At 50.0% G+C, this 22,061-nt stretch overlaps 12 protein-coding genes across 12 annotated transcripts; 8 read left to right on the top strand and 4 right to left on the bottom strand.

The window, feature by feature from the left end:
- Window positions 1-73: 73 nt before the first annotated feature.
- On the top strand, window positions 74-1,211 carry ACHE_51287A (uncharacterized protein; the record flags this gene model as incomplete). The annotated part of the gene is made up of 2 exons (XM_043281099.1): window positions 74-137; window positions 184-1,211. 2 exons carry the CDS (start codon window positions 74-76, stop codon window positions 1,209-1,211), a joined length of 1,092 nt encoding a protein of 363 aa, XP_043138611.1.
- Window positions 1,212-3,621: 2,410 nt separating this feature from the next.
- On the bottom strand, window positions 3,622-4,189 carry ACHE_51286S (uncharacterized protein; the record flags this gene model as incomplete). The annotated part of the gene is made up of 2 exons (XM_043281097.1): window positions 3,622-4,137; window positions 4,187-4,189. The coding sequence occupies 2 exons, from the start codon at window positions 4,187-4,189 to the stop codon at window positions 3,622-3,624; spliced, it is 519 nt and encodes a 172-aa protein (XP_043138610.1).
- Window positions 4,190-4,758: 569 nt separating this feature from the next.
- ACHE_51285A (alpha/beta hydrolase) lies at window positions 4,759-5,673 on the top strand (the record flags this gene model as incomplete). The annotated part of the gene is made up of 1 exon (XM_043281096.1): window positions 4,759-5,673. One exon carries the CDS (start codon window positions 4,759-4,761, stop codon window positions 5,671-5,673), a length of 915 nt encoding a protein of 304 aa, XP_043138609.1.
- An 893-nt stretch (window positions 5,674-6,566) lies between these two features.
- ACHE_51284S (uncharacterized protein) lies at window positions 6,567-7,777 on the bottom strand (the record flags this gene model as incomplete). Its single annotated transcript, XM_043281095.1, has 4 exons — window positions 6,567-6,975; window positions 7,021-7,394; window positions 7,446-7,550; window positions 7,604-7,777. 4 exons carry the CDS (start codon window positions 7,775-7,777, stop codon window positions 6,567-6,569), a joined length of 1,062 nt encoding a protein of 353 aa, XP_043138608.1.
- Window positions 7,778-8,196: 419 nt separating this feature from the next.
- ACHE_51283A (GMC family oxidoreductase) lies at window positions 8,197-10,114 on the top strand (the record flags this gene model as incomplete). Its single annotated transcript, XM_043281094.1, has 2 exons — window positions 8,197-8,403; window positions 8,459-10,114. The coding sequence occupies 2 exons, from the start codon at window positions 8,197-8,199 to the stop codon at window positions 10,112-10,114; spliced, it is 1,863 nt and encodes a 620-aa protein (XP_043138607.1).
- Window positions 10,115-11,012: 898 nt separating this feature from the next.
- Window positions 11,013-11,993, top strand: DCW1_3 (glycoside hydrolase family 76 protein; the record flags this gene model as incomplete). Its single annotated transcript, XM_043281093.1, has 1 exon — window positions 11,013-11,993. One exon carries the CDS (start codon window positions 11,013-11,015, stop codon window positions 11,991-11,993), a length of 981 nt encoding a protein of 326 aa, XP_043138606.1.
- A 281-nt stretch (window positions 11,994-12,274) lies between these two features.
- On the top strand, window positions 12,275-13,399 carry ACHE_51281A (zinc-dependent alcohol dehydrogenase; the record flags this gene model as incomplete). Its single annotated transcript, XM_043281092.1, has 1 exon — window positions 12,275-13,399. The coding sequence occupies one exon, from the start codon at window positions 12,275-12,277 to the stop codon at window positions 13,397-13,399; it is 1,125 nt and encodes a 374-aa protein (XP_043138605.1).
- Window positions 13,400-13,739: 340 nt separating this feature from the next.
- On the top strand, window positions 13,740-13,934 carry ACHE_51280A (uncharacterized protein; the record flags this gene model as incomplete). The annotated part of the gene is made up of 1 exon (XM_043281091.1): window positions 13,740-13,934. The coding sequence occupies one exon, from the start codon at window positions 13,740-13,742 to the stop codon at window positions 13,932-13,934; it is 195 nt and encodes a 64-aa protein (XP_043138604.1).
- Window positions 13,935-14,416: 482 nt separating this feature from the next.
- Window positions 14,417-15,349, bottom strand: ACHE_51279S (isoflavone reductase family protein; the record flags this gene model as incomplete). Its single annotated transcript, XM_043281090.1, has 1 exon — window positions 14,417-15,349. The coding sequence occupies one exon, from the start codon at window positions 15,347-15,349 to the stop codon at window positions 14,417-14,419; it is 933 nt and encodes a 310-aa protein (XP_043138603.1).
- A 390-nt stretch (window positions 15,350-15,739) lies between these two features.
- Window positions 15,740-17,065, bottom strand: ACHE_51278S (magnesium transporter CorA family protein; the record flags this gene model as incomplete). The annotated part of the gene is made up of 2 exons (XM_043281089.1): window positions 15,740-16,319; window positions 16,368-17,065. 2 exons carry the CDS (start codon window positions 17,063-17,065, stop codon window positions 15,740-15,742), a joined length of 1,278 nt encoding a protein of 425 aa, XP_043138602.1.
- Window positions 17,066-17,605: 540 nt separating this feature from the next.
- Window positions 17,606-19,023, top strand: ACHE_51277A (putative MFS pantothenate transporter; the record flags this gene model as incomplete). Its single annotated transcript, XM_043281088.1, has 2 exons — window positions 17,606-18,163; window positions 18,211-19,023. 2 exons carry the CDS (start codon window positions 17,606-17,608, stop codon window positions 19,021-19,023), a joined length of 1,371 nt encoding a protein of 456 aa, XP_043138601.1.
- Window positions 19,024-19,126: 103 nt separating this feature from the next.
- Window positions 19,127-20,063, top strand: ACHE_51276A (SDR family oxidoreductase; the record flags this gene model as incomplete). The annotated part of the gene is made up of 4 exons (XM_043281086.1): window positions 19,127-19,455; window positions 19,508-19,615; window positions 19,669-19,825; window positions 19,878-20,063. 4 exons carry the CDS (start codon window positions 19,127-19,129, stop codon window positions 20,061-20,063), a joined length of 780 nt encoding a protein of 259 aa, XP_043138600.1.
- Between the last annotated feature and the right edge of the window lie 1,998 nt (window positions 20,064-22,061).

The raw sequence follows: 22,061 nt of genomic DNA, 5'->3' as shown, positions 1-22,061 counted from the left end.
TGCAAAAAGCACTTCGTATATAAGGAATGGATTCGGCGCTTATGATCTGCGGCTATGAATTTGATAATCAGCAATGAAACTACAACCTATTCTTTCCTTAATTACGTGCTTTGTCTTCTTCATCGGACATGTGCCAGGTATGTATCTAACCGTCAATATGGATTCCATTGCTTACATGAGCAGCACACTCAATACGTCCTCGCGCACCGGCCAAGGTAGCCAACATCGAGAATGCCATCATCCACACACCGTCGCAACGAGTTACAGCGTCAACGGAGTTCAACCTTACATTTAGCCTTGCCGGGCAACCCAGCGAGTTTAGGCTCAGCCTCGAACCGAACCATGATCTCCTTTCCCAGAATCTGAACACGCGGCACGTTGATGTAAACGGAGAAGTTTTACGAACAGAAACCTCTGGGCGAGCACAACATAAGATCTTCAAGGGAAAGACTCTAGTTCGATCAGCCGGTGGTGGTTGGGAGGCGGCGGGTTGGGCGAGAGCGTTCGTTGTTCGAGATGGAAACGATCCCCTTTTCAAAGGAGCTCTCAGCGTCTTTTCTCAGAAATATCATATCGGTATTGTATCAGATCAGGCGGGTGTGCCCGCTTCCGGGCGCCGGATGGTGGTATATCATGACTTTCCGGGTGTTCCGCAAACGAATGTCGAAGTTGGCGCGCTGCTAGGACGACCTGATGCTGCAATCCCATTCACCAAGCGCCAGTATTTGCCTGATAGTACCGACCTGACTGACAGCATTGGCAGCACATCTGGCTGTCCAACAACGAGAAGAGTGGCAGTTGTTGGAATCGCCACGGATTGCACATACAGCGCCGCGTTCGACTCGGCCGAAGAGGTTCAACAAAACCTAATTAGCATGGCTAATACTGCATCTGAAGTGTTCGAAAATACATTTAACATCGCACTGGCAATCCGCAACCTGACTATCACTGGCTCAACATGTCCCAGCAATACCTCTAATTCTATCCCTTGGAATGTTGGCTGCTCAGCCGGTGACATGGACTGGCGCCTGCAGCGGTTTACCGATTGGAGAAGAACGCTAGGTGACCGAACAAATGCATACTGGACACTAATGACCGGTTGTCCAAATGGTGAGCAAATAGGCGTCTCGTGGACCGGAGAACTATGCGATTCGCAGCTGGGCGCGAATGTTGTCGCACGGACGGAAAATGCATGGCAGGTATTTGCGTGAGTTTTCTCTCCCGGTGATGAATTGATGATTACTGACTTTTTGAGTAGTCACGAGTCAGCCCATATTTTCGGGGCCGTACATGACTGTACTGCAGATACGTGCTCTTCCAGTGAGCAGTGTTGTCCACTCTCTACTTCCTCCTGCAATGCAGATGCGCAATACCTGATGAACCCCGTCTCTACATCCTCCCAATCAGAATTCTCGCCTTGCACTATTGGCAACATCTGCTCTATGTTCGGGTCTAGCAGTATCGAAACGAGCTGCCTTGTCAACAGTGACAACGTACCCACTCTTACCGTCGGTCAGTGTGGAAACGGCATAGTGGAGGCAGGCGAAGACTGTGACTGTGGCGAGGACGACTGCGGTGAGTGCTGCAATGGATCAACCTGTCGCTTCCGGGAGGGCGCCGTATGCGACGACGCTGCGGGATCGTGTTGCACGAACTGTCAGTTTCTCTCAGCAGACACGGTCTGCCGGGCAAGTACCGGTGCTTGCGATCTCTCTGAAACATGTACTGGAGATTCGAGCACATGTCCCTCTGATAGACATGTACCTGATGGAGATGCTTGCGGGACGGAGTCAGGTCTATTCTGCGCGAGCGGCCAATGTACCAATCGGGACATGCAGTGTCGAGACCAGCTGAGCAGAAATAGCACCGACATTACCTCCTGTGGCGGGAATTCCTGTAGCCTCCGCTGCTCTGTTGGCGGGTCGACAGACTGCATGGACATTGGCCAGTCGGTTCTGGACGGGACCCCGTGTGACGGGGGACTCTGTCAGAACGGACAATGTCAAACAGACGAAGGCTCATGGGTCGATGAGCATCGGTCACTTGTGATTGGTCTTGCCGCTGGAGTTGGCGGTGCTCTTGTTCTTGCTGTCCTTGCCGTAATCATTCTTTGCTGCCGTTCTCGTCGCAGAAAACACGGGGAAAAGCTGTCGCCAGCTATATCAGTTACATCCGTTCCCGATCTGCCACCACCTTATAGCGGTCGTGAGCATGGCCCCGGAACTGTTAGGTACGCCTAGTACAGAGGCACTAGTACAGAAGTATCAATTGAGCGATCATTCTTCTCATATACAACTTTAGCGCAGCAGTAAACCAATAAATCCAACCTGATTTTGCTTTTGAGCACCATTTTCAAACTGTTATAAATGAAGTATCGTTTATTCAGGCACCTAAAAAGCACAAACATGAATAGCTGACGGGCTAACAGGATGAGTCAAGATACCGTCCGGCCAGGGAGGAAAATAAGCAGCTACGCTTCTAGCTTCGGACATCACTAAGGAAAAAATCTAATTTACATAGGAACTATATTGATTGAATTGCAAACAGCATAATAAAAGCACTCAGGTAGGAAAGTAATCGCTCAAAAATCCGCACTGTTTGCACCACAGCATCTGAGCATCGCTGGATTTGGGATCGGCTATTCCCAGGGATCGCGCAACGTGCACCACGCTCACCTTCTCAGGAAATATTGACAAACTGGTTGCGCAGGCACTGCATCTGCGACAGTTCCAAGACTGAGTTGCAGACTTGGTTTTGACAGCCCGAAAACAGTCTTGAATCGAGCATGAACGGACCGTGGCAAGGTCTATCCATCGGAAGCCAGGATTCAGCCTTCTCATACCGAGCAGAGGTATTCAATTGCTCACTATTTGTCGTAGACAGTTGCAGCTCCATTTCAATGCCTGGATGAGCTGTACGCTCATGTAAGAGGTACTTTCTATCCAGGTCTGATAATACGTCCTTGGTAACCAAATTCAATTTCGGTTTCTCATCTTCTGGCGCTTCCAAATATTCTATAAGACGTACACTATCGCGAAGTGTCAGGCAGCTGCAGGGACATAGGTCAACTATAACAGCCCATATCTCACATGCTTTTTCTGCGGCGCATGCTTCTTGAGCTTGTGCGGTAGAAATTCTTTGTGGGGGTGTAGTCTTTGGACAGCGCCCACGGCACGCCCAAGTGCCATCCTCCAGCTGAGTTTAGAAGGTCATCCGCAGTTCATACTCTTTACTGGCAACATATTATTGTCTGTTTTCAGACGTTCGGAGGAAATGCAGTTCTTTCGCTTCCAGCACAAAACCAAGTATCTTATGTAGTCTCCTCCAACTAAGGGCCAAGCATGCCTTTGTGGGTAATGGTAAATCGGAGGCAACCTGGAAGAGAAGTTCTGGTGGGAGATGGACGATCGTACGCATATCATCTAGAACCGGTGGTGTACACCAGAGATTAGACGGCAAATGAAGACCTTCCGTTAATATGTTATTCAATCGAAGACGAATATACTCATAATACCAGATTACGTTGATAGAACTACGTTTCTTGTGGGATGCTTGAATCATATGGAAGATAACTTGCATTAACTCTAAAAACAAACTTACCATGAGATACCCATAAATCGGTCAAAGTCCATGAAAGATAGATTTCATCACGTCGAAGTGACCGACAATATCGTTGTGATCATGGACCATATGTAGGGTCTGTCTCTCGGTCCAGTGGATGATCTTGAGAGACTGGCCCGCATACGTATAAAACCGCACATATGGACCAATCACAACAGCTGCATAAATCACGGTCATTCCAGACTTGATCTCAAGTCCATTCAATTCACATTTGATTTCCTTTTCAGCTTCGTCCCAGCCCAGTGCCAGGTCCGAATGGGGCGGGTCCCGGACGTGGACATGGAAGAACGGGGCGCCACGAAGTGGACCGCTTGAAATATCGATGGTTAGAGCGATCAGGCCCAATACGAGGCCCATGTCTGGAAACAACTCAGGGAGGTCAGTCATCGCGGTTTGCTTGATGGGTTGGGGGAAATAGTACTGCAGGATGTCGGTCCAGATGAGACAGATCTGGCTGACGGGATCGCTTGGCCGCACCTCGTGGATTGCCTTTTGCAGGGAAGGATCGTAGTGATCCTATGAATTGTTAACAGTAGCTTCAATGTCAGGGGAGGGTATCACTTACCATGTCATATAGCGCTCTGACTTTGCGTCTTGATGTACCAACCTTAAGAGTAGATCAATGTAGAAGTAGAGGGAGGAACATAGTCATTCTGGTATCCGGCTCGAATATATAAATCATACTGAGACAATACTGAGACAGCCTGGAAGTGTCAAGCGGCAATTGCCCTTTCGTGGTCTCAAATGGTAGTGTTCAACAACAAAGACCAACAAGACAGACACAAAGCAGACCAGCATTCCAGACGCGGACATCTCCACTCCAAATGGAGGAAACAATTCTTGCGATGGACTTCGCCATAGATGTTCAAGTGTGACTTAGATAGTTAACCTATGGTGGTTCAACTCGGTGTCATCTTCTTACCGGCTTTAGGAGTCAATTCGATGCTTCGGAAATAGTAGTTTTATCACCATGATGATCCCGACCTCCATCTCCACGCCTGAACATATTCGGGCGAAATCTGTCTCTCCGTCCGAAGATGTTCGGAGGTCCATGAACACCATCCCAATTATAAGATGACCCCCATGTCCGTTTCCAGACTCAAGCAGAATCTCAATTTACAAATAATCACATTCATCATGGCTACAAACGTCTCATTCCTTTCCCGCAACCTGAAACTCGCCGGTCATCTCTACCATCCTCCGGCCAACGCACCTAACCGCAACGGTGCAGCTGTCGTCATCGCCCATCCGTGGACCTCCATCAAGGAGCAATCGCCCACCAACTATGCTCGTGTGCTTTCCCAAGCCGGCTTCATCTGTCTTACTTATGATGCTGCTTACCAGGGTGAATCTGAGGGTCAACCCCGCGCTCTCGACGATCCCAACCAACGCGTCGAGGACATCAAATCCGCCGTGACCTATTTGGTCAGCCAAAAGGATGTCGACTCAGGGCGCATCGGTGTTCTGGGTATCTGTGCCTCTGGCGGATATGCACCATTTGCCACCCAGACAGATCTCCGCATAAAGGCATGTGCCAGTGTCGCCGCTGTCGATGTAAGAGCCATGGCCCGCAGCGGCCTCGAGAAAAACACCACCACTCCGGAGATTCTCAAGATGCAGCTTGAAGGTGCCGCTGCGGATCGTAACAGTGATGTCACTGGCGACAAGGTTCCCATCGTGCACTTGCTCCCCGAAAAACCCGAAGACGCGCCTGCCAACATGCCCGAGTCCTTCCGCGATTTGATGAACTACTACTGCACTCCCCGAGCAAACCATCCCCGGGCGACTAACACCACCATTCCTCGCAGCTGGGACATCATGGCCAACTTTGACTCCTTTGCATTCAACTCGTTGATCAGCCCCCGACCGCTGTTGATGATCACGGGTACCAAGGCGGCGTCAAAGTGGCATAGCGAAGAGGGTGTGGCTAAGGCTAAGGAGCCTAAGGAGCTGTTTGTCGTGGATGGAAAGACGCATGCCGATTTGTATGATCAGGTTGATGAAGCGGGGGGCAAGTGCGTGGAATTCTTCGGCAAGAACTTGACCGCATGAGCGCTATGGCTACATATGAATTAGAATCAAGAATTTTAGTTTGTTACACTGTAATTTCCTCGGATACACTTCTTATTAGCGTGCCTTAGCAGAGATACGGCTCCGGACATTTTCCCTTTTTGGCGGCTCTCTGTATCCTCATCGTCTTCTCTTAAAAGGACCTTGATCCGAACGAAGTAATAAAGCACTTGACTTTTCTCTTTTTAGGGTCAGGAATCTACCAATTTCGGGGGACCTATAAAAAGAACATAGGGATATTGTTGAGTGGATGGAAAGAATGCATGCGCCATGACGATACATTTTAATCTATGGATGTATTCACCACTCCCGGATATAATCCACTTTCTGATCAAGAAATATCTCTCCTGTACATGCATGTAATTCTACGCATTGCGAGCCAATATTATTGGCCTTTATTTGACTACTAATTCCCCATCTCAGCTGGCGCCTGCACATTTGGGATATATAGAGTGCTAGGAGCAAAGAGGGACGACGCGGTCATACAACATGCTCCTACTCCCTGTTACAGTGGTATAACCACTGATTATTCCTGCTGTTCCTCTGATTCTACGGCGAGACTGGCTCAATTTCCAATACGTGGCATTGCTTATTTCGGTACTGAATGAGGCACGTCCGTACCATGTATGCATGTGCACATCATCTACTCTGTTAAGTGAAGATCAATAACATCTGGCAGTGGATGAGAAACTGCGGTGACAACGAGTCTCGACTGGGACTACTTCCTGCTGTGTCTGATTTTCAACATGTATACGGCCATTCGTCTAATCAAAAGGTACATGGCGTTGTTGGTTTGGATGCAATTGCCATAAGCAATAAATCAGACTTTTGTGGATAAAAATTTTCTATAAAAAATGAAGCATAGTATACAACTTTTAACTCTCAATCACACTCCGTGGTAAATGTGTCGCCGAATGTCCTTCTTGTAAGCGTTCATTTAACGATACCTCATCACCAATACGGCTCCATTTTCCCGGTCCATCCTGCAGTTGCGTCAAGGGCATCTCCCCATCCAGATCGTCGGCATTTCGCCGTTTGTGGAAGTTCAGACTTGAGCCGACAGACGGCCCTGTCTCCGATGAATAGTCCCTATCGCGGGCAGAGCTGAATAAATTAGGGAAAAACGCCTTCAAGACCGGTCGCATCATAGGTATACAGGCATTGGTTACGGCCAGTGCGGGTTCCGCCACACTCCAGAATGCAGCCCAGATCATGGAGTACGGAAGATCGGTGAAGTCGACGGTGGTGAGGACGTGGATGCGGATGATGGTAATTGCCGAAATGCTGTCTCGTTAGCCTAGTCCCGATATAAAGCAAGACAGAACATACAAAAATCCCAAGCCAAATATCATGTACAATCCAAGCTTCGTCGCCGGAGACATTTGGAGTTTCCGAACGAAATGCACCGGGAGCAGCATGATCAACAAATCGGTCACCAGGTTGAAAGCGCCAATGGTAGAAAAAGCGACATTCTGACTAGCACAATGTCCCTCAAGAGTCGCAATCCAGTTCTTCGCAAATGGCTGGCAGATTAGAAATATCTGCAGCATACTCCCAAGCCAGTACGACAAGGCGCATCCCATGCAGATCCAGGCGGCCAGACGAAAAGCTTCCGTGACAAAGATGCGCAGATAAAAGAAAAGGTAGGACAGTTTGGCGAGTACCATGGCGTTATAGTAGACGATTTGGTAGGCGATGAGCATCTGTTGGTCAGCGAATATCCCATCTCACATTGTCCCTTTCCGGTGGCTAACCTTGAGCATGAGAATGGTATTTTGCTTCGGGATATCCGTTATATGTTCTCTCATCCCGACCCTGGCGTAGTGATAATGCATAGCCAACATGCCATATGTGTGTAGCTATTCAGTCAGCGGACGCTCTGGATAAGCTCAACATGGTCAGAACTCCATACCAACGACAAAACACAGCATACATCATCCCACCAGATGCGACTCTCACGGATCCTGCGTGAGACAAACCGCATCAACACCATCGTCGTCGCCAATACAGCCAGAACCGTATTGGCGACGAGCTGATCGCGCACAATAGCATTTTGAAAAACATTGTACAGCTGAGGTGCGGCCATTGTCTTGCCAAAATGCCGGGATGTAGGAACAGATCCTCATGCATCCATATTTTACCTTCCAATGCAGTCTCGACCGGCCGGAAGGGAAGTATATAAGCCGCGACAAATGAGGATGCACCGTGCATCCCGGAAAGGATCCCGTATCTGACAGCTGCCAGCCGCAACGGTTTTTGTGGGTCTGAATGCTTCTGAATGGTCCAAAAGTATCCATGCGTTGGGATCTGCCTAGTCCGTTGCTGGCCGGTGCGGCGCCGGGGTCTCGCTTAGATGGTACTTTATTATTAGGGGCTGCATTCTGTTATAGCTAAATTTGAAAATTTCCCGTTCCTCGGTTGATGTAACATTTTCGCTCTCAGTTTTCACTTGTCTCGTGTGAATTGCTTCGTCTCGATTGATCGAGTTGCGTGTAAAGCATTGCAATGTCCGAATACGACTTCATTATCATCGGCGCCGGCGTTGGCGGCCTTGTTCTGGCCTCACGCCTAAGCGAGAATGCAGACTGCTCCGTTCTCCTGCTCGAAGCAGGCCCAAATCGTATGGGAGATTCTCGCATTGAGACTCCAGGCCTGCTTGGAACCTTGTACGGTGACCCGGAAATTGACTGGAACTATATGAGTGAACCGCAGGTACGCATTGCACTTACTGACCCAGCTCCTTCATGAATAGGAACTAATTGAATAGATCCATGTGAATAACAGACAAATCGGTCAACCCCGTGGCCGCGTCGTCGGGGGCTCCTCCGCAATCAATTTCGGCATCGTCATGTATCCATCGCGGTCCGACTTCACAGCTTGGGCTCAACTGGGAAACGAAAGCTGGGGACCGGAGGAAATGGCGCCGTATCTGCGCAAGTTCCACACCTACACACGACCAAGCGATTCAACTTCCTCGCTCCTGGGAATCGACGAATACATGAAGACTGAGGCGCAAGGTGTCGATGGCCCAGTGCCAGTGACCCTGCCTGATGTGTATGGCGAGTTCAACCAGGCCTGGAACGAGAGCTTTCACAAACTGGGATGGAGGGCCAGTGGAGATCCAATTACTGGAGAGAACATCGGGGCTTTTACCAGTCCGCTGACGGTGGATGGTAATGGGCAACGGGGATACGCGACAGCGTATTATACGCCCGAGGTTGCGCAACGACCGAACCTGAATCTGCGAGCCGAGATAATAGTGGAAAAAATTCTCTTTGATCGGTCTAGAGAGACACCTAGAGCCACTGGTGTCCAGATCCGCACCCAGGACGGCAACCAGTGTATCACTGCTCGTCGTGAAGTCATCTTGTCGGCTGGTAGTCTGAATTCGCCCCAGATCCTGGAACTGTCGGGCGTTGGACAGGCAGACCTGCTTCAGAAGCAGAATATTCCGGTCGTTGTTGACCGTCCTGGTGTGGGAGAGAACCTGCAAGATCATTCACTGGTCGCGCTCAGCTTCCAGGTGGCCGATGGACAGATTTCCGGCGATGTGTTGCGCGATCCAAACGTCGCACAAGCGCTGCTCAAACTATACGAAGACACGCACAGCGGGCCAATGTCCGGCATGCCGGTGAGCATGGCCTACCTGCCGTCCGTGGACAGCAACGGCGCATTATCTGCGGAAGCTGTACAAGAACTGGTGCAGAACTATTTGGGCCACAGCGCTCCCCCAGCGCTGCAACAGCAATACGACCTTCTGCAAAAGAAGCTACTCGACGAGAAAACCCCAGACGTCCAGTTTATGTTCCTTCCTATCCAAGTACATATGAAACCTGGCGCAACGACTATGACACAGGCCTTGGCAAAGGATCTGCCGGAGAATTACATCAGTATCCTCGCCCTCAACAACAACCCCTTCTCGCGGGGTTCCGTGCATATTCGGTCATCCCAAATCGAGGACAAACCGATCTACGATCCGAAATTGCTCTCGCATCCTCTCGATCTGGAGCTGGTGGCGCGCCAATTGCAGTACATCGATCGCATCGTGCAGACGGAGCCGTTGGCCTCTTTACTAAAAGCTGATGCTCGGATCCCAGCACACGCAATTGATTTGAGCGATCTCGACGTCGCAAAGGAAGTGGTCAAGGAGCGATTGTACACCTGTTTCCATCCATCGGGATCATGTGCTATGATGCCCGCCGACAAGGGAGGTGTTGTCGATAGCCGCTTGAGGGTCCACGGGACCAGTAACCTGCGTGTGGTTGACGCTAGTGTTTTCCCCCTGGAGCCGGCTGGGAATATTCAAGCGACAACATATGCAGTGGCTGAAAGAGCGGCCGATTTGATTAAGGAGGATCATGCGGAGGCTCCTGTAGAGCGTTCTATAATCTCTGCATTCCTTCCGTCGTGCATCGTTAGTTAAGAACTTAATGTCGGGTGCGTCTAGGGATACCAACACAGGGAGGAACTTGCAGGTAATTGTACCCATCTGTTCTATTATTATGTTATTGTGCTATTATGTTATTATGCTGTTCCATGTAATACCCGCGTATAATAATCATTGCAGTCTTGGTAAATGAATTATGTCGAGGTTACAACTACAACTGCAATACTGCAACACAAAACCATGGATGGGCGGGTAGTGGTCGGCCAGTATACAGCGGTCCCAGACAAATAGAGGACTGTCAGATTTCAGGCACGTTGCACTGATCCAGAAATGATCCAGGGAATGTCGCGCGTTGCCCTGCCAGGGACATTCTTGTGTGGAATGCTGACGTTGAGAGCTCTTATCCCACTTCACAACACACACTGTCTTTCACACATTCGGTCTTTAGCTCTTTTCTGTTGTGTTCGAGTCATTTGCTTTTGCTTCAATAGTCTTATCTCCAGTTCAGTATAGCCATGCGCATATTATGGCTTCTTCTTCTCTCGGCCGCCGCGGCGGTCGAACTGGACGTAGATGACCCAGGTATGTTCAGACAGGAGGCCAAATGAAAGGAGGAAAAAAAAGAAAAAAAACTAACTGAACAGATTCAATCAAATCGGCCGCCAGACAAGTCGCGACGAACATGCTCTCATACTACACCGGTATGAACCCCGGCGACAATCCAGGAAACCTACCGGACCCCTACTTCTGGTGGGAGGCGGGCGCGATGTTCGCATCGCTAGTCGATTACTGGTTCTATACCGGCGACGACACCTGGAACGACATCACGACGCAGGCGATTCTTTGGCAAGCCGGAAACGAGGGGACGTTCATGCCTGAGAACCAGACACGAACCGAAGGAAACGATGACCAGAGTTTCTGGGCTTTTGCAGCCATGTCCGCCGCGGAGCGCAACTATCCCAACCCACCAGACGACAAGCCTGGCTGGCTTGCTATGGCGCAGGCTGTATTTAACACTCAGGCAGCTCGCTGGGACACAAAAACCTGTTCCGGAGGGTTGAAATGGCAGATCTTCACTTTCAACAACGGATACGATTATAAGAACACCATCTCCAACGGATGTTTCTTCAATCTGGCAGCGCGTCTGGCCAAATACACCGGCAATCAAACATATGCCGACTGGGCGGACCACATCTGGGACTGGACTAAGAGCGTCGGTTTCATGACGGACGAGTATCAATTCTGGGACGGGGCCGATGATCGACAAGACTGTTCGGAATTCAACCGCATTGAGTGGACGTATAACTCGGGGGTGTATCTCCTAGGCGCAGCGACAATGTTTAATTATACCGAAGGCAATCCTGTCTGGGAAGAACGGACCCGGAATATCTTGAACGCTACAACGGCCGCCTTCTTTACCGATTCGGTAATGTACGAACGCGCCTGCGAACCGGTCGACACTTGCCAGGTCGACCAGCGTGGTTTCAAAGGATACACAGCACGCTGGATGGCCTCTTCGACCCAAATGGCACCCTTTACATATGATCTTATCATGCCTCTACTGCGCGCATCCGCTGAAGCAGCTGCGGAAACCTGCACGGGCGGAGATGACGGTCTAGCTTGTGGGCAGAAGTGGGTGACCAGGAAATGGGAGGGTGAGGAAGATGTTGGACTGCAAATGGCAGCGCTCGAAGTCATCCAGTCAAATCTGATCACTCGTGTTGATCCCCCGGTGACCAACGAGCACGGAGGAACAAGTAAAGGCAACCCCGGTGGCGGGTCGCCGCCACCAGAACCGAGGCCTTCTAGTCTGACGATGAGTATCACGACGAAGGACAGAGCCGGGGCCGGCGTACTGACGGGGGCGGTGGCTTTAATAGTGATTGGCTCTACAGGGTGGCTTATCTGGGATTAACTGTTTCATTGTCTTTGTTAATATGTTTAATAATGCTCTTTTAGCTTTGTATAGACCGGAAGATGATATAGACTCATATATCCGCAACAGGAGATACTCCGATGTATAGCCGCCCCGCAAGTTCTTGTCCTGCAGTAGCTCCGGATATACGGTCCAATTCTCAACAAGATGAACAAGGAGAATGAGGGGAAGCGGACTGATTCCGCGTAGGAATTGGTTTAAAGCTATCCGGCCTCTTTCCCTGGCGCCGTCATGTCTGCAGTTTTCGGTATACCGACAATATGGTCGCGACAAATGTCACCAAGCCCTCTCCATCGCATACTATACCAGTGATTCCCACGCAATGCAAGGCTGGTGTCGTGGTTAATGAAGGTCCTAATTTCGAAGTCCGTGTCGCAACTGTCCCCGTACCGACCCCCGGCCCTGACGAGATCCTCATCCGCCTCAATGCCACCGGGCTTTGCTCCTCTGATGTGCACCTGATGGCGGCCGATCTGGGTACCCCACCGATGTCAGCATTTGGCGTTCGCTCTCCTGGTCATGAAGGTGCTGGTATCGTTGTCCAGGTTGGCGCCAACGTCAAAACCTTCCAAGTCGGTGATCGCGCCGGTATCAAGCCTATCCTCGACACCTGCAACAACTGCGACCTCTGCTGGGATGACAAAGAGACGTACTGCTCTGATGCAGTCCTAACCGGTCTGGCTGTTGCCGGGACGTACCAACAGTTTGTCGTCTCACCGGCACGATACGCCTCTCCCATCCCGGACGGTATCCCTGACGAAGTAGCCGCTCCCATCATGTGCAGCGCTAGTACTGTATACAGGTCCTTGCGCGAGTCAGGCCTCAAGCCAGGTAATTGGGCCGTGTTCCCAGGTGGCGGCGGGGGTGTGGGGATCCAGGGCGTGCAGATGGCCAAGGCGATGGGCATCCGGCCTATCGTGGTGGATACGGGCTTTACCAAGCGGACACTATCATTAGAGATGGGAGCAGAGGCATTTGTCGACTTCCGCGAGACGAGTGATCCCGCGAAGGCAGTTATCGATGTAGCTGACGAGGTTGGAGCCCATGGTGTCTTTGTCACCGCACCTGCCGCCTACAAGACGGCCGTGTCGTATATAGGAAAACGCATTGGAGCGATCATCATGTGTATTGGACTGGCACCAGCGGGCACCATTGTCATGGGAGAGGATCCAAACACGTTCGTTTTTCGTAATTTAACGGTCAAAGGGACCCTGGTGGGAAGTCGTCGCGACACGGCAGCTGCGTTGGACTTTGCTCGACGGGGGATGTTGAAGCCAATTTGCGAGGTGTATCCTTTGAATCGATTACCAGAGGCTGTGGAAAAATTGCGCAAAGGAGAGGTAGCTGGACGAATTGTGGTGGACTTCAACAGTTGGGCTGATTGAGAGGTGGTGATAGCTAGTAGGTAGTAGCTAGGCCTTCTTCAATGGAAGTCATTACAGCGCCATTCGAGTATGCCTGGTGGTCATGGGAGAGCGTTGGAACCAGAAGGAGTCCGGAGCCATCGCCTCTCCTATTGGGGCGTGGAGCTGGTTTGCTGATAACATGAAGGCATCCACCGAGAAACAGTAGCCTGGTATTATCGTCATTCTCGACTTCGACATCCAAACATGCCTGGAATAACTTCTACCAAATGCTGATAGATTGCAAAATAGGCCCCCAGAGTCAAACGGTTCTGAGAAGATTGCCGGAACATCAAACGGCCACTCGCTCTTCTTAACCAACATGCCATACAAACTCACTCCAGATGGTTTAATGACACATATTGATAAAACGTCTGCGATTCGCGCTGCTCGCAATCCGGGCCCCGCTTTCTTGGATGCCATTCTGGCTGATTACCGCAAGAAGGCCGCCAACCTCGCAGATAAACCACATAGCGAACAGACTGCTTCTGGGCAGCTTTCTCCCGATGCAGCCTGAAAATCCTGATAGCGCAGGTCACAAGGGCAAGCTTATGTCTATACGGATCCACGAAGGAGAGAAAGAACTGGGCAGCAACTCTTTTTCGGTTTTGAGGACCCGCCTCTGATTCTATTTGCACTTGGGAAAATCGAAAACCCCTGCCGCTACCATACGAACGGGGCTTGTGTCAAAACGGAGAAGATTGCCCATACAACCACGATGGGGATCTCAGGGAAACGACCATCCTTAGAAAGAATGGTTCAATAATTCCGCCGATGGTAGGATACCTAATAGATGTTTTATTTACACGTTCTTTGGCCGTCAGTTTTGCGGGAGACGAACAAAAAGAAAGAGAGATATAAAATAAAAGCCAAAAAAAATGGACTCGCGGGGAATCGAACCCCGGACCACCCCCATGCTAAGGGGGTATTATACCACTAAACCACAAGCCCATTTGTTGAGATAAGCTGACTCTTTTTTGATAAATCAGGCAAATCCATTTAAGACCACTCATAGTCTCCCCATGGTCTTCCTCCGGTCTCCTTCGCCAATTCCTCCATTCGTTTCCATTTCCACACGCCCTCTCCCGGATTGACGCTTTCGTTACTATTTCCCAGGCCCTGCGTGGTATGCTCGATCTTCCTCTCGCCCATTAGGAATCGCAGGAACCGAGCCGGATCGGTGGACGAGATGTCCTTTGTCGTTTCGGCCTTGTACTCGTTCAGGTCGACCTCACTCACTTCGATCTTCCCAGCACCAGCCTGCTCCATTATCTGCGCTACTTCTGTGATACTCCGCGTATCACCGCCGATATGCACCTTCTCCGGGATCTGGTCAAAAGGCTTCGCTGCCAACTGCGCAACTGACCTTCCCACGTCGTCTAGCGCTGTAAACGACACAGGGCTCTTAGAAGATCCGACACTCCCATACTTGCCATGCTTGGTGTTCAGACCAAACCACGGTCCGATACTATCCTCCAGGAACAAACCGCAGAATACCCGACACACCTTCACGTCAGGAACAATCTCCCGCGCCAGAGCATCATGCTTCTTCTTCTTATCCCATTCGCCATGCGGAAAGTCGTGCACATAGTGATCGACCCCAAACTCTGACGGGAAATACACTCGAATGCCTGATCCGGGGAGAGCGCGGAGGAGTTTCTCTTTAAAGTCGTGGCCGGTTGCACCGACAGCGTTGACGAGGATCTGTACGCCGTCCAATGCGGACTGGGGATCTTCTTCGTCGTATTGCCGGAATATCACCTTGCTGTGGGATTTGTACTTCGCCAATGGAGACGAGCTGCCTTGTTCGCTTCGTGAGAGAAGAATAATTCGGGAAAAGGCATCTTGGAACGGCGCGGAGAGGAAAGCGGCCGCGATGTGCTGGCCTAGATGACCGGCGGCTCCGGCAATCGCGACGACGGAGAGTGACATTGTTAGATGTACTAAAGACTGATTGAGGAGCTGTCTTTTCCTGAATTAGGCTACCATGATTCCAAGGCAACTTATATACCACATCGCAACATTTGGACTGTTTGATTCAGTGTCAAACATGATGCGATTCCCCGCTGATAAGCATATTTGTGGTGTTTGCACAATTTGCACGGTGTATCGGTTTCGTAAATGGTAATTCAATGGCACTGTTGCAGTGGAATATGAATTAATAAGATGGCTAGCCGAGTTGTCGGACTTCGTTGTGGAGGTTTGGTGTGGGATATCCGGGATATATATCCGATTTGCGGACTATGAGACAGAAGATATCCAAGAACATTGACGTTCATTTCATGAAAACATACTATATCAACGATAATACTGTACGTACGATTATATCCATCGTCTTAATTTCGCCAATGCCAAACATACAATCACCACAGTAGCCAATCCTCCAATAATCCCAAACCACCAAGCCACCCCATGAACCTCCTTCCCCGGAACCTCTACGTTCATGCCAAACGAGCTGACGAGCGCTTGCATCGGCACAAACATGGTCCCTAGTACCGTAAGTTTGCTCAGCGTGTCCAGTGTCGTGTTGCGCGTGCGGTTATTGTCCATAGACAACTGCTCCACATACTTCATTTGCGATCCGGACAGCATTTGTTCTGAGTGGGCCAGATTGGACATCATCGTCAGGACGTGATCTTGAATATCACTGAGATACACCACGACTTCGCACGACGGCGTAATGAAGCAGCGTTCGTCGCAGCGCCGCGCGAAACTCTTGATCACGTCAGTCTTGTCGGTCAGAAGACGGCGAATGCGGATAATCTCCTTGCGACACTTGTAGATCTGTTGCAGCACCAGACTGATATCATCCGGACGCGTGATCGCAAAGCTGTCGTCCATGGTCTCGATACCTTGCTGGACCTTGCGAATCGACGGACCAAATCCGTCCACGATATCATCACTTTCTCGTCAGTCTCAACTCGTTTCAGTTCGAAAGCAGTAAACCTACATAAGTGCATAACATATCCAGTCACTGGTCAACGCCAGGTGACTCTTATGCTCCATGATCCGACTGCGTACATTCGCCGCATGGGGACTAGGTCCAAATGTGACGCTGATAATGCCTCCCCTGAAGACGAGGGCATACTGGTTCAGAATCGACCAACTTGTCCCTCCGGCCTTTTGATTCGGATGGGACGACCGTAGTGAAACAAAGTAGTAATGGCCAAACAGCTCGATTTTTTCCCTTGTCTCCTGTACTCCAATATCCTCCGTCGTCAGTGGATGGATCCCGAAGACTTTGGAGAGCCATTCAATATCTTCCATGGATGGTGCAGTGGCATCTATCCACCATACGTCCCCGGTCTCCCCATTTTCCAACAGGTTGCTCACTGGCTGATGCGATGTAGCCAAGGATTTCAGATCGGATGCATGGATGGCGTATTCCAGCCCGGGGGAGTAGAAACTGAACTGCGTCGTCGGTCGATCGGGGGATTCGTCAGGGGCGTTCGACTCTCGATGGTCGTCCGGGGAAGCGACATTGTGCTGCGAGTTTGACTTCCAAAACCGCAAGTCATTCTGTCCGTCTATATGAGTGCTCTTTTCGGACCAGATCGACCGCACATCGTCGTTATTATCGTTGCTGGCGTTGGCCTCTCGACCTACGAAGGCCCGCGGGCTGACGACACTCAAGTCCGACGCTCCCATACTGATGGGGGAGACAACCACTGGATTGCGGCAACTGCAGACATAGATAGAGACGAGAGCATACAGACAGACGGCATCCTGATCCCGAGTCTGTCAGTCTGTCAGTCTGTCTTTTGTCGTTTTGAGGCTGTGAAATGCGAGTTTTTCTGCTGGTGACGTGGGTGTAAAAATTGAGAAACAGCAGGCGGTGGTGCGTGGCAGAAAAATGCGGATGAACCGAGGCCATCGCATACAACCAAGACTGCGAATACGGCTACTATATCTTCCCGCCATGAGAGATTCAAGACTCTCAAAGACCTCTGTATAGCTTCGGAATGCCTGTTTAGGCATGTAATGCGTTTCCCCACTGATATTACCCGGAATGCTACGGTATCCGACCAGTCCCAACGGACCATGAAGCCATTCAGACCGAAATAACGACGCAAAGATCATTCCAGTTGTGTCAACTCTGTTCTCGACTGACCCAGCTGAGATCGTACGGATACAAGTGCTCTACAATCCGGTGGCTTGCATTTCTCCATAATCTTCATGGGCAGCAACATGGGGTGGTTTGCAACCATACCGCCCGAGCGCCGGCTACTATGGAAGATCGACTTCTTTATCCTCTCCTTCTGTTGCGTCACCTACTTCTTCAACTATCTCGATCGCTCTAACTTGACCAATGCGTATGTGTCCGGTATGCAGGAGGAGCTTGCCTTTCACGGCAACCAGCTCAATGTCATCAACACCGTTTTTACCGTCGGTTACATTATCGGCCAGATCCCATCCAATCTGGCAGTGACCTACATCCGGCCGCGCTTCTTCTTCCCGGCCATGGTTCTTTTCTGGGGCGCGCTTACGATGATTACAGCCGCGGTGCGTAACCCCCAGGGTATCATGGCGATCCGGTTCTTTTTGGGCGTAGCGGAAGCTAGTACGTTTGCTGGAACGCATTATATCCTGGGATCGTGGTATACAGAGCGCGAATTGGGGAAACGAAGTGGCATCTTTACGGCCTCGGGACTTGCGGGGACGATGTTTGGAGGTTTTATCCAGACTGGTATACATTCGTCGCTGGATGGTGCGTCGGGAATGTCAGGATGGAGATGGCTGTTTATTGTAAGTTGTCCTGTGTATTATTGCGTGGGCTTGGATTGACGATCTAGATCGATGGTCTCATCACGCTGCCAATCGCGATCTACGGCTTCCTCCTGTTTCCCGATACTCCGACTACGACGCGAGCTCCATATTTGACAGAGTCGGAACGCGCCTTGGCTGTCTCTCGCCTGCCTGAAGTCAATGCCGACAAAGCTCCGTTGGACCTCAAGTTCATCAAGCGGCTCTTCACTACCTGGTACTGGTGGGGGTTTGTGATCCTTTGGGTCATTGCAGGAGAAACCGAATCATTTTCCAGTAATACTTTACTGGCTTTGTACATGAAAGCGCATCCGACCATCCATTACTCAGTCGCTCAATTAAACAACTATCCCACCGGCGTTCCGGCAGTCGGCATTATATCAACTCTATTCTGGTCCTGGTTGACGGATGTCCTACGCGGGAAGCGATATTTGGTTGGCTATTTCATTGGAATCACCGGAATCGTGACATCAGTCTTGATTCTGACCCGGTTTAACTCGACTGCGACCGTCTTCGGCGCGTACTACTGGGCCGGAGCAGTGTACGCTTGCCAGGCCACGTTCTTTGCATGGTGCAATGATGCCATGCGGGCGCAGGATGCACGACAGCGGTCAGTGGTCATTGCCAGCATGAACCTGGGGAATAACGCGGTCAATGCGTGGTGGAGCATTCTTTTCTACTCCGCAAATCTGGCACCGCGCTTTACGCGGGGCATGTGGGCGATGATGGGCTGTTCGGTTGCCTTGATTCTGTGGACATCGGGAATCCGGTTCGTGACTGCGAGAGAGGAGCGACAGCCGGCTCAGAATGAACCAGAGACACAAATAACGAAGCATGCATAGTATATAGTATCATCTAAATACATACTTGCATAATCTGCATAATTTGTCAGCATACATCATCGCACTTCATCCCAACTTCATTTCAACTTCATCTCAACTGTCCATGTACATCAACCCAACCATGGCCACGTATCTCATTACCGGCTCCTCACGCGGGCTCGGACTAGCCCTAGTATCTCGCCTAGCCTCACTCCCATCTTCTGATGTCGGTGCTGTCATCGCCACGTCTCGCCAGGACAATTCGCCCCGTCTCCGGGAGTTGATTAACGGCTCATCTGGTCGAGTGGGGTTCGTTCCTATGGACGTGACGGATGCGAAAAGCATCCAGGAAGCGGTTGAGAATGTCAAAGACCGACTTTCTGAAAGGGGACTGGATGTTTTGATCAACAATGCGGGCGTGATGCCGGTTACTAAGAGTGGATTGGAAGCGATGTATTTTCTAGTTGAGTATTCCAATTTTATCGGACGTATATTGATGATTTAGGGACAACTTGAATGATACATTCAATACGAACGTTACCGGTGTCCATCAAGTAACCTCAGCGTTTCTCCCTCTTTTGCGACAAGGGGAGAGGAAGGTTGTTGCTAACATGTATGCATCCCCTGTATTTTACCGTTCTAGCTAAAGGGATACTGACTGTATAGATCAACGACTTTGGGCTCGATGAACATGTCGTCAACATTCTCATCAATGCCCGTTCCAGCATACAAAATCACCAAAGCAGCGTTGAACATGCTGACAGTACAATACGCCCACGCCTACGCTAAAGAGGGTTTCGCCTTTCTATCCCTGAGTCCGGGCGTACGTTCCATTTTGCTCCTCTGTTTAAACATACACATAACTGACTACGAAGTGGCTCCAAACGGACCTGGGCGGTTCTCGCGCGGATCTTCCCCCAGAAACCGGCGCAGAGGCAGTTGTTGACATGGTGAGAAATATAACGACAGAACAGAATGGGAAGTTCCTGAATATCCATGTGCCTGGCTGGGAGGAGAATCCGGGGTTTAATCAGTATGATGGAAAGGAGGTGCCATGGTAGTTACTCCTGTTATCTGTCTTCTCTATTCTCTTCTCTTCTCTTCCATTCATGCACAATTGGAAATGAAATTGGTACTTCCTATATCTCGTCCAGAAAAGTCGCATTTGCTGGTTGGGAAGAGCAGGGGTCATGATATTGGATTGCAATGAATAGAATTTTCAGTAACTAGAATTGACTCTCCTATACTCCATTTCGGCTCCATACTCATGACTCTCGATATAGCGATCAGAATCTTGCGTTGCGACCTCAGTCTCTCAGACTGGACGCCAGCCATTTCCTTGCGATTACATGCCACTAAGTTTGCCTCGCAATTTCTCCTCCACGTCCATTGACAGATATTCTTGGCCTTTGCTCCTATCCTAGTAGCAACTAGCGGGATCACGCAGTGTACTAGTCGGCATCACCATAGCGCTGACAAGGTCAAAATGCTGCTAGCGTAATTTTTCTAGGCCTTCCCTGGTGCTCTTCAACTACTTTTTCAGCTCCTGCCAATGTCCTGGAATGGAGTTCCGAATATTGGTGAATGTCCTGAGCAGCATATTCCTATCATTCGCTCTCCTTCTTTGTACTGTGCCATAAAACGACTTTCGTTGATCTGATGCTGTGATATATGAGTTTCAACGATCCCGAAAAGCCAAGTGATCACGCCTACAGTCTATATCGTCTTGTCGGTGTTGATTGACACCTCTCCTTGGTTCTTATTATTATTATTATTATTATTATTCATACACGCATCTGTCAGCCCTATAGGCCGAGTGGCGGCAGGTCCTGTGGGGCGGCCGGGTAAGCCGCCGTAGTGGTAATCGCTATGTACATCATCGCCTTTCTACGTACTTCCTGATATGTTATTCCGCATGTTGTATGTCCCGTGCTGCTGTTTTTGTGCTGCTGTTCCCATGGCCACGAAGGTCCATGGGCCTGTTGGATACTATCTCGTTTCCTTCCCTACTTCTGCAAGCGTTTAACCTCAGCTGCACTATGCTGCCAGTTGCTTCGTGTCCGTTGCCTCTCCTTGGTTCTGGTACAGGCAAAGTACCGGATCTTGCGTCGTCGGTTAGATGAAACTAGCTGTACGGTTATATTGCAGTCTTCCTGGTTGCTTCCTGTCTCTGTTTTCCGGTTGTGTACGGTCTCATTATGTTGTCAGCATCTGCAAAATGCCGTCTGACTAAAGGACCCATTCTCACATGGCGACATATTTTCTATTTTCAACTTTCTATGCTCCATTACAGGCCCAGTGGTTGCCGGCAATATGAAGAACAACTTCGTGGAGAACCCAAGACTAACCAGGAAAGACATCATTATTGACAGAGACGCTGAGAGTTGTTATTATTGAGTCTTTGCGGGATATACCGGACGACATCCTCATCCAGAATCCAGAATGCGTCTATTTATTCACGCCGAGGGCAGGAACTCTGGGATGAACGGCCGCCCAGGCTTGTTGAACAGGGGATTTCCGAAGACCACCACTGCACGCTCAAGACGGCCATATACTCCGCGTTCTTTGTCGCAGTACACGACCACGGCGCCTTTCTTGTGCCATTCTTGCTTTGTTACCATGGTGAAACATAGTAGGTGGATTCTGCGTTCGTTTCCGGGAAGGCTATAATATTCTCGAGCATCCTGAATACAGTCATAAGATCCCGAAAGTTGGGGACAGATGTGTCGAGAAGAAGACAGAGGGATTGAAGGAGGTATAAATAGTATAAGAGTATATGGTTACCAGCAAAGAGATAGAAAGGAACAGAGAAATAGATGGAAAGAACAGGGGCACTTGTCATATAAGGAAGTAAGAGCCCCTTCCTGATTAGGCAAATTCTTCTTTTGGGGGTGAGAGCTCCTTTCCATTATTGTTCTTGGCGGCGCCTTCTCGAGATCCAATCGCAACTTGATCGAGTCCGAAACTACGGCGGACTGAAAGCGAGTTATGGCCAAAACCTTTTTTTTTCGAAAATGACTTATTGCCACAGGAAATACAAAATTCCACACATTCATATT

Source organism: Aspergillus chevalieri, chromosome 5, assembly GCF_016861735.1.
Source record: "Aspergillus chevalieri M1 DNA, chromosome 5, nearly complete sequence".
NCBI classification, from domain to species: Eukaryota; Fungi; Ascomycota; class Eurotiomycetes; order Eurotiales; family Aspergillaceae; genus Aspergillus; species Aspergillus chevalieri.
The sequence above is the reverse complement of the archived record's forward strand: the minus strand, read 5'-3'. Positions and strand labels throughout refer to the sequence as shown.